Raw genomic sequence first — 10,976 nt, forward strand, 5'->3', positions numbered from 1 at the left:
GAAGCTTTACGGAGACACTATTCGTGATGTATCTAGGACCTTCACACTATGCTTCTTCTTCTACTATACATCGACATGTATGTTTCCTATCTATCTATCTATCTTTAATCTATCTATCTATCTTTAATCTATCAATCTATCTATAGGTACGTTGACTAAGGAATGTATATATGCATGTCTAGCTGAAGTGGTAGAGGGCCACGTAGGTGTTTACGAGGTTGATAAGTAAAAGAAGGTGGGAGAACTTTCTTAAGAGTCCGAGATTGAGGCGTTGTATGCATTTACGGTAAGAAGAGAAGACTCATCAGGAGGGATAAGAAGAAGAAAGAAACAACGGCTGTTGGATGGAGCGCATGCACCGACACTAACTGTGTATGCAGCTACTTACTCCGTTCTTGTCTCAAAAAGACCCTCCATGAGAGAGGGAGAGATACTTTAGGGGTTTATTTGCAAAGGGCGAGCTAGACATCTCTTTTGTTTCGCAATTGGTCGAAGTCTCAGTCCTCTCTCTCTCTCTCTCTCTGTCTGTAGACGGATCCTCTGTTTGATCCACGTACGGCGGCTATGTGAGGGCTATCCCACATACTGTAGTCCCAAAGTGGATGTATCTATGCAGCTTTAATCTCTCTTAGAAATCTATCTAAACTCCATCACAAATCCATGTATCTATTCTCTATGTCTCTTTCAAAAGGTATCTATCTGTTTATCCTTGATCGTTCTTTTTCTTTCTTTCTTTCTTTGTCTAGTTGGTACGGATATAAGGAATACTTGCTGGCTGGAGAATCTGCTAGGTTTGAATCAGTGGAAGGACGTCCCTTCACGCGTCGCTTCCTTCTGCTATAAACTCCCATGTCCGAGCCCTGATGGATCAAGTGTGTAAAAAGAAGAAAAGGAGAAGAAGGAGAAGAAGGAGAAGAGGAACAAGAAAAGTAGACGTCGTCGTTTTCTTTCTCAGCATAAGGAGAAGAAGAAGAAGGATAGGAAGGGACCCTCGAAGGGAGAGACTAGGGAGAAAAAGAAGAACGAGGAGATGAAGAGGGTTTGTGCTTCTATGGTGAACGTAGAAGTGAATGGCAACCTACTTCAGTCAAATTTCTTGGAGCTCTTCTTCTTCTTCTTCTTGCTCTTCTTCTTCTTCTTCACCTAAGCAGTCTCTTGTTGATCTTCTTCTTCTGTCTTTCCTCCTGTCTCTATACGTGTGTATGGCAAAGGAGACGTGCTCTTCTTTCTTTTTTCTCTCTCTCTTTCATTCTTTCTTGTGACTAAGGATGCAAGAGGCCTTTCCCCTTTCTTGTCGTTTTATCTTTCTCTTTTCATGAACTTTCGAAGAGTTTGATCTCCAAACCCACAGAAACTTCTTTCTTTCTTTGACCTACCATGAACATTTGCTTTCACCTCCCTTTCTGCCGTCTCTCTTTCTGAGCCGAATGATGTCTTGTCTTCCCTTTCTTTCTTCTTCATAAATAGCTCGATAGATACATGGATAGAGAGATAGATATTCAGATAGATAGATAGATAGGTCGATCGATCGAGTTACCTCTTCTTTATATAGGTGCATGTAGTGCTCTCCCGGTAGGTATCTGGGGAGATCGTGCAGGGACGTCAGAGTCGTTCTTCGGGTACTTACGACACAGGGGGGAGACAGAGACAGGGAGACAGGGGAAGAGAGTCAGAGAGAGTGAGCGTCATGTGCGAGTAATCCATTTCTCTTGTTCTGTGCGATAGCGGTAGGAGATAGATAGCTTGTCTCTTTTTTCTCTTTCGCACGACGATCAGCAAAGAGACAAATGAAGAAAGAAAGAAATAGATAAAAGAGTAAATATATGTATATGTATATATATAATTAATGTAGGGAGAGTTCTTCTTCTTCTTCTTCTTTTTCTTTTTTGTCCTATTCTGATTGATCTTCATCATTTTGTCGCGATGAATCGCATCTTCGAATTCCTCTTGGTCTCCTGGTGAATACAAGAAAACTCCTCCTCTACTCACTCTCATTATATACATAAATATACATAAATATATATATACATATATACGTATGACGCCTATGACGACCAGTTAGGACTACAAGCAGTATCAAGTAGTAGTAGTAGGAGGAGCAGGACTCGTCATCCTTTTCCTTTTCCTCTTCTTCTTCTTCGTTAGTTGCTGTTGTAGTCGTGGCCGTGCTTCTCACTCACTCACTCCTCTCCATCCATCCATCTCGAATCTACCTTTAATCTATCTATCTATCTTTAATCTACCTATCTATCTTTAATCTATCTATCTATCTTTAATCTATCTATCTATCTTTAATCTATCTATCTATCTTTAATCTATCTATCTATCTATCTATCTATCTATCTATAATCTATCTATCTATCTATCTATCTTTAATCTATCTATCTATCTATAATCTATCTATCTATCTATCTATCTATCTTTAATCTATCTATCTACCTATCTATCTATCTAGATTCTATCTATCTATCTCTGATCGGCTTATACCCATTTGTCGCATTTGTCTGCTGTAGTTGTATTTGAGGCCAAATAGCTACGTAGGCATTCATTGTATGAAGCTCGATAATATAGAGAGAGATAGACGTACTCGAACTAACTACATACATATATATATGTATGTATATATATATATATATTGATGTATATATATATATATGTAGTGCGTGTGTGTTAGGATTAGCACGATGGCGTACAAGAGGAGAGAAGGGACGTAAATGCTGGCTAGACAGAAGAAGAAGAAGTCCGAAGAAGAGACGACAAAAAAGGAGAAGAAAACAAGTCTACCAGTTCATCTTCATCGTCATGTCCTATAGCAGCAGACATATAGAGATAGATAGATATAGATAGATAGTTAGATGTAAGCGAAGAAATGAAGAGAAAGAAAGAAGACATGAGTGAAGGAATAACGATCATGAAAGAGAGAGAGTGAGAATTCTTTGCTGCTCTTGTTGTCTTTTCTATTCATTTACCTCAAACTTCTACACTTGCTACTAGGATGACGATCATAAGTCTCACTTTCTTATCCCACACAACTCGTTTTAGTATTGCTACTACTACTACTTCCATCATAGTGACGATGACTAGAGAGAGACGTCTGTCTGTCTCTATTCCTCCCCGCTTTATCCATCCTCATTATTCTCATAGTGAAACGACGACTGCTAATACTACTACTACTCCTACTAGGAATGCACTTCTTGATCTTCAGATGAGTTCTATTCTTGGTAGTCTTCTTCTTCTTCTTACTATTGTTTAACTATAACTATTATTCATCGTATAGGAAAGATAGATGGTACGAAGAGTGCTAATGTGTGTGTGAATGATCATTCTCAATTCCTCAGTCCAAACTATGAGAAGGATGAGGCTTTAACTGACAACAAGCCTCCTAGCAGTAGTGCCAGTAGTAGAAGGAGTGGCAGAGGCGACTTTTCTTGACTTTCCCTCTTCATCTTCTTCATCATCACTAGCCCAATCTCGTCACTCTCTCACCAGAATAATAGTAATAGGAATAGTGGGAGGAGTAGTAGGAGTAGGAGGAGTCACTAGCACTAGAAGTAGTCGTAGTAGTAGGAGTTCTAATACTACACCTATCACTACTGCTACTACTAGTATCCGTTTGACTCGTCCTAGTGGTCCGTCATCATAAGAAGAGTAAGAAATCTAAGGCGAGTGCGACCCTTCTTCTTCTTCTCTGTGTGTCTTTTTTCTCAGTATGTCTCTCGGTCTGTTGACTATTCTTCTTCTTCTTACGATTAGGGTTATAAGTGTTCCTATTAGGATGACGACTCTTTAGGGTTGCCTCATTCATTCACGTGCCCTCATGATAATGCATGTAAGGAAGGCCTTAGTTCATATTTACCTTTTAATTTTGAGACTCTTCTTATCTTATTTTATCTTCATCATGACTATCAGTGTTGCTTTGCAGCTCCTCTCTCTCTCCTTCTCTCTGGTATGCATGCACACAGAAAGAAGAAACAAAAGAAGTTCAGACATATCCCCTACTAGACCCAAGCCTAGTTATGACAAAGAGTAGAAAGGGAAGGATGGTGGTCGTCGCAGGAGAAGGAGGATGAGAAGAAGGAGAAGAAGATCTAGAGGTTGAAAGTGAAAGAGAGATGATAGAAGAGCCATAGCTCGCTTCTTGTAAAGCTAATTCAGAAGAAGCGATGATGACAGTGACAATGATCATGCCTACTACGCATGCATGCTAAGAGCGAGAGAAAAGAAAGAAAGAAATTGTATGAAAGGACGATGGTCGTTTTCATTCTCCTCTCTTTAACGTAGGCAGCAGTCCGCCCTTAAAGTCTTCTTCCTCGCACACAACAGAGAAGAAGGAGAAGGATAGAAATCCTTTGCTTCTTCTTCTTCTTCACTCAGTCTTCTTGAAAAGAATCTACTCCCAATACTTGCAGGAGTATAGCAAGGGAAAGAACGGAACACATATCAAGAGCGGAAGGAAGGAAGGAGAGAGAGACAGATAAATAGACAGATAGATAAATACATGTGTATAGCCACATGTATAGATATCTAGGAAACTCACAGTAGAACAAGTCTACTATCTATGCATATGAAACCTACGGACACTGTGCAGAGTCATCATACATACATACACATATACAGAGAGAGAAAGGCCGGCCCGCAGCGTCCTCACCTCTAGTCACTCCGCAAGACTCGCTCGTCTCCTCTCTCCTCCGAAATGTGTAGATATCGACATATACATATATATATATATAAATGTATATCATAGATATACATATATATACATACATACATATAGGTATATATATTTATATACATGTGTATGAAGAGGAATGAGTTTGTTTATTTTGGAAAGCGAGCGCTGCGTCGGAGAGGAGGACTTGCAGCAGCAGAAGGAGAAGTTGTCTCATCTTCATCCTCTTTGTGTTTCTTCTTCTTCGCTGTCGTTTTCTTCTTCTTATCGTCATCACCGACCTCTTCTTCTTTCCTTGGATGGAGCTCTTTGCTCTTCTTTTCTTCTTTCTTCTCTTTCGAGGAAGGTGCCTCCGGCGTAGAAGAAGATACACCTCGCTTTCTTCCTACAGGTAAAGGAAGAGAAGCAGAGGTAGTAGAAGAAGAAGGAGGAACAGGCGGAAAGGGAGAAGAAGAGAGACGCGGACTACATCTTGTTCTTCCCTTCTCTCTCTCAGACGGGGCAGTAGATTTCTTCCTCTTCTTCTCCTCCTCCTCTTGTGCTTCTTCTTTCTCTTCTTCTTCCTCTTGTTGAACGTGGCTGGATCTTCTTTTCTTACTCTCCTCTTGCTTCCTTGTTCTACTACTGGAACTTCTCTGGCTTTTTGTCTCTTTCTTCTTCTTCTTCATCTCTTCTTCTTCTTCTGCGTTCTTCTTCTTCTTCTCTTCTTCTTCTTGTTCTTCATTTTCGATCACCCTCTCCTTGCTCTTCTTTCCTTCGCTCACTGCTTGTATGTCTACCACATCTTTCTCTCTTTCCTCATTCTCTTTCGACGTCACTACTGGACTTTCTCTTCTTTCTTCTTCTTTTTCTCTTTCTCTTCCTTTTCTTTCCGAACCTTCATCCAGCTCCTCTTTCTCTTCCTTATCTTCTTCTCCTCTTCCTTCTCTGCTCTTCTTCTCCGTCTTCTTCTTATCATCTTCGGGGGAGTCTTCTTTCTCTTTATGTTCGCTTTCTTCTTCATCTTCTTTCTCTTCTTGCATTCTCGTCGTCTTCCTTTTCTTCTCCTCTCTCATCGAAGGCGAAGCAGAGGAAAGCTTCTCCTCTTCTTCGGCCTTATCTCTTATCTCTCCATCACAAATCTTTCTCTTTCTTTCATCCTTCTCTAGACTCCCATCTCTGTTCTTCTCTATCTCCTCCTCAATGTCTTCTGCGGGCTCTCGAGGAGAAAAAAACACTTCCTCTTCTTCTTCTTCATGAACTTCTTCCTCTTCTTCTTCATGAACTTCTTCTTCTTCTCCTTCTTCTCTTCCTTCTTCCTTATCCTTGTCCTTCTCCTTCTCTTCTCTTCTCGACTCTGTGCTTCTTCTCTCCTTCGGTGATGGCGAAGACTCGCACTCCTCCGCTAAGACCTTATTCTCCGAAGAAGAAGAAGAAGGAAGAGAAGAAGAAGAGGAAGAAGAAGAGGAAGAATGATCAGAAGGAAGAGAGACATCATGAGGTAGAACGGCAGGTGTGGCGACGGAGCCGAAGAGGCCTTGGAGTCCTGCAGGAGCTCTTGGCTCACCCATGCCCCGCGAATTGCCTACAGAAGAAGCAGAAAGAGAAGAAGAGGAAGAATAAGAAAGATTTTCTCTTTCTATGACAGAGGGGTTCGGAGAAGATGAAGGAGCAGAAGTAGGAGGAAGAAGATTGAGGCATCTCTTCAATTCTTGCACTTTCGCAACTGCGCGATTCTGAATGATCGTATACAGATCTGCCATATTCCATATCAATGTCGACCCTTCAGGTAACACAGACGTCATCGTGCTCCTCTTCTCCTTCTTCTTTTCTTCTTCTTCTTCTCTATGAGAAAGAGGAAGAGAGGAGGAGGAGGCGGGGGAGAAGGCAGAAGAAGAGACTTCTTGAATCTGAAGAGAGAAAAGAGACAGACGAGAAAGAGATAAAGAGACAGTGCAACAGAGACCCACGTTTCTCTATGTCGAGAATACATAGAGATGATATGGATATCACACTCGCTTGTGGCAGTTGGAATGAAGAGAACCGAGAAAGAAAGGAAGCCTTCAAGGAAGATTCTCAAAGAAAGGAAGAGATAGAGATGAGACATAGAGACGTACATTAACACACGGAGATAGAAGCAAAAGGAATGGAAGAAGAAAATCTTGTAGTTTGAGACATACCTAGGCCACCCCCATAAGAAAAGACATACGGGAAGAATGTACGAAAGAAATACACGAACACGCATCTTACGGATTAGCTTATGATCGTCATCTATCTATCTATCTATCTTTAATCTATCTATCTATACCTATCTATCTATCTAGCCTCTTGATCTATTTATCTCTCTATCTCTATCATTCCCTGTTGCACGCCTACGACCGCCCTACATCCAGACATGCAGCCAAACATATCTACACACATCTATATACATATATATATATATATAGATAGATAGATAGATAGATCTACATGAATAGAGAGAGAAGAAGAGATATAGAAAGAAGAAGAAGATGAGGAGGAGGAGAAGGAGGAGGAGTTTTACTTTTCGGTTTGTGTGAAAGGAGTCTTCCTGAAGATGTAGAGCGAGCTGTGTGGGTCTCTTGGCGAAGTGGGACATGACAGGCCTCATCTCCAGGCAGTCGCAAAAGACACTCCATCGTCCGAACACATACAGACCTTACACATCCGAACACACAGAAAGAGAAAGAGAGAGGAATAAGAAAGAAAGAAGAAAGAAGAAAGAAAGGGAATCTTGACAGATATTTAGATTGTAGAGGCGTGCGTATGGAGTGGATGAGGAGGGATAGTTTGGAAGAAGTTGCAGGCAGCAGTCCAAGTCATGAGATATATACACACCTACACACCTATCATCCGTATATTATACATGCATACATACATAAATGTATACATCTATGTATACATACATGCATCGATATCTCTCTCTCGATACATATCTATCTATATGGTGTATGTGTGCATGTAGATGTCTTCATAAATGTCTAGATTCGTGTGTAGGTGGAGACATGTTTGGCAAGGAAATTCATGTGGAAAGACTTCTCCTTCTCCTTCTTCTTCTTCCTTTATCTTGATCTTTCTAAAAGTTTCCTTTACAGCATGTCTATCCTTTCAGGAGACAACCTGATAGACCTTCTTCATCGTTACGACTCTTTAGTACACTATGACGATAAATTAAAGAGAAATAGATACAAATAAAGATTCAGGACAGAGGCATCGACAGAATAAAGATAGCTGGATAGAATAAAGAGAGGTAGACAGATACGGATAGGCAGATAGACAGATAGATCCACATCTCTCTCTCTATGTATATATATATATGTATGGATATAAGTATGAATGTATACACGTGGAATGGAGATGTAAGGCCTTAGGTGCTGACGAACTTCTTCTTCCGCGTCAAGGTCACGTAGGGCTCATGTATAGTAAGATACCTAAGTCTCTATACATGAATGGAGAATGATGGATATAGATCTATCAAATGCAGACTGATCTATGTGAAGAAACAAGATCTTTCATACATCGATAGACACAAAGAAATAATATCAAGAAGATATGAGAAAGAGAGAAGAGAAAGAAACAAGAGAGAAAGAGAGAGAGACAGATACATCCTCTGCAAGAAGTTGTGAAGCTCAAGAAGAGAAAGACGAAGAAAACGAAGAAGAGACGACAGAAGAAGGAGGACAGAACAGAGACATAAAACAGAAGAGAAGAAGAAGAAGAGAAGAAGAAGAAGAGATATGTCTTTGTCACCTCGCGTATATGAAGAAGAAGAGAAAAAGACTTGAGAAGACAGGAAGAGAGAATAAGAAGAAGAGAAGGAATAGGAAATGAGACAGATGGATGGCTGTCTCTTTCTGTTTGCGATTCTTCTTTTGATGGAAGGAATGATCGGTCGCTTACCTAGGCGAGCTCGGGATACAGCCACGATTAAACGACGTACATCACGTAGATGGCCTACACGCTCCGTCCTTACAAGAGATAAAAGAATATCTACACGCACACATACACATATGTACAGATCTTTATAGACAGAGAGAGAGATCGTATGTACACGCATATATATACATATGTATGGATAGATACATCTGTATGTATTCCGTGCATACACGTCTCCCTCTATACTCTTATAGGCAGGGCCATGTGTAATAGTTATGTATCATATACACAGACGTACACACTGGATACATGATAGTGCATACGTTGCATGAAAGAGGAGGGGTGACGAAGAAGAAGACGACGCTCGTTGCTTCGGAAGAAGGAAGAGAAAGCCCAAGGACAAGAAGAGGGACACCCCTCCACTTTCTCTCTAGGTATAAGAATCCTTCATACACACACGAGACGTTTCTTTACTACAAAAGAGGAGAAGAAAGACAACATAGGAGCGCAGTCCCTAAGACACGAATGAAGCAGCGCTTGAAAGGCTTCATACTGCAGCAGCATGGGATGAGAAGATCGTGGGGAGAGAAGAGAACAACACAACTTCTGCATGCAAACTGGAAAAGAAGAAAAAGAGAAACAAGCATCTGCACCTGCACAGAGTAGAGAAGAAGTGTTCTCTCTCTCTCTCTATGTATGTATGTATGGTCCATTTGTATCATTCTCCTTCACTTATACTCGTGTTATATATGCATAGATATATACATACATACATACTCATACACATCCCTACACCTTCATACAAGCATACGTCATACACATATATACATATACATATACAGATCATACATGCTCCGCCACCACTATACATTCATATATATTAATACTTTGTATACATGAGATAGGCGTGATGAGGTAAGCTCGTTGTATAAGAGAGATATCATGGGTAGACGTCGTCGCCTGAATCTGAGGTGTATGTACATTGCTTCCCTTGGCACACACATTCACTGATGATATGAATCGCCTTGTTCTTTCTCTTCATCCTCATCATCATCTTTCTTTCTTTCTTTGTTGGAAAGAGATTGACTTACAGTCGTTTTGCATTCCCTGAAACTTATCGACAGTTGATACATTCTTAGGCAAGCCGATCGCAGGATTCCACGCACACCTTTGATGCAAAACTTCGGAGATAAGAGCGAGCTGTCCGTTATACGTTGTTAAGATAGAGATCTTCTCCGCTGGATAGCCTGTAATTCTCATATACATATAAAGTGATACGATGGCCTCTGCTTCGCCTAGATTCTGATAGAAATAGGGCATAGGTGCTGTCTCGCCTTTTCCTTGATAGTCGTCAACGTTGATGAACTGATATTCATAGGTCAGCCCGGGATTGGCGTAGAGGTACTTCTTCTCTTTTAAGACATTTGGGAGATTTCCCAGAGATGTATAATTCCAGGAATACAACTGCGCGAGAGAAGGACGTGCTCTGCCTTGCATATCCAACTCGATAGCTGGAGAATGCAGTCGGATGAAGCGAGAATAAAGGGACTGATCCAAATGACTGTACTTCTGAAAGGCCTGAAAGAAAAGAAAGGTGAGAAGGGCGAGAAAGAAAAAGAAAGGAAAGGCAGATGGAGGTACTTGTTGGTATACCTACATGTGAAGAGCTATCGATGTATACACACCTTTGTGTATAGACAGCATATCATAGATAGATAAAGATAGATCGAGAGAGTAACGGTAGATAGATAGATAGATTAGAGATAGTTAGACAAAATATGAAAGATGGATAGAGATATGGATTAAAGATAGATGGTAGAGAAATAGATAGGTCTTGCTGTACATAGACTGAGACGCGAGGGCTTATCTTGAATGGAACTACAACACTGCAAATCTATCTTCCTCTTCTTTTCTCTATTCTTAAGACAGATAAAGATGACCAAGAAGATAGAAAAGAAGAAAGATGACGCAGTCGATTAATTCAAAGATGAATGGCACGTTGTAGGGTTGACTGAGTGTATGGGACTCGATTGAAAAGCACAGCATAGACAATTTGCATGTCTTCATCCACCTCATCATCATTAGTAGTAGTAGTAGTCATTCGTATTACACTGCTGCTCCTATTTCAGTCTAGAGAAGAACAAGAGAGAAGAAGAGAGAAGATCTCCCCCCCCCCTCCTAGTAGTGGTCGTAGTAGTCGCGTTATAGCTAGCACAAGTTGCTACCTTGACCGCACAGCATTGCCAATAGCTATAGTCATAGCCATAGCGGTAGACTGCTAAGAGCCTGCAAGAAGACTCCCTCCTTTCCCACTCTTTTACGAAGAAGAATGAACGTTGGCAGTGTAAAGCACACGAAAGAGAGAGAGAGAATGACGAAGAGAGAAGATGTTGATCTTTTTTTTTTCACAGTCTCTCTCTCTAGACCTTCCACT

At 40.8% G+C, this 10,976-nt stretch overlaps 2 protein-coding genes across 2 annotated transcripts; one reads left to right on the plus strand and one right to left on the minus strand.

Moving 5' to 3' along the window:
• Positions 1 to 34: 34 nt before the first annotated feature.
• CSUI_009880 (uncharacterized protein) lies at positions 35 to 1,683 on the plus strand. The gene has a single exon (XM_068069989.1). It carries the CDS (start codon positions 661 to 663, stop codon positions 841 to 843), a length of 183 nt encoding a protein of 60 aa, XP_067918034.1. The 5' UTR covers positions 35 to 660; the 3' UTR covers positions 844 to 1,683.
• Positions 1,400 to 10,120, minus strand: CSUI_009881 (p-loop containing nucleoside triphosphate hydrolase protein). The gene is made up of 4 exons (XM_068069990.1): positions 9,634 to 10,120; positions 8,607 to 8,656; positions 3,857 to 6,558; positions 1,400 to 1,622 (listed from the first exon to the last, which is right to left on the minus strand). The coding sequence occupies exons 1-3, from the start codon at positions 10,037 to 10,039 to the stop codon at positions 4,819 to 4,821; spliced, it is 2,196 nt and encodes a 731-aa protein (XP_067918035.1). The 5' UTR covers positions 10,040 to 10,120; the 3' UTR covers positions 1,400 to 1,622; positions 3,857 to 4,818.
• Between the last annotated feature and the right edge of the window lie 856 nt (positions 10,121 to 10,976).

Source organism: Cystoisospora suis (genome assembly GCF_002600585.1).
Source record: "Cystoisospora suis strain Wien I chromosome Unknown contig_6247, whole genome shotgun sequence".
NCBI classification, from domain to species: domain Eukaryota; phylum Apicomplexa; class Conoidasida; order Eucoccidiorida; family Sarcocystidae; genus Cystoisospora; species Cystoisospora suis.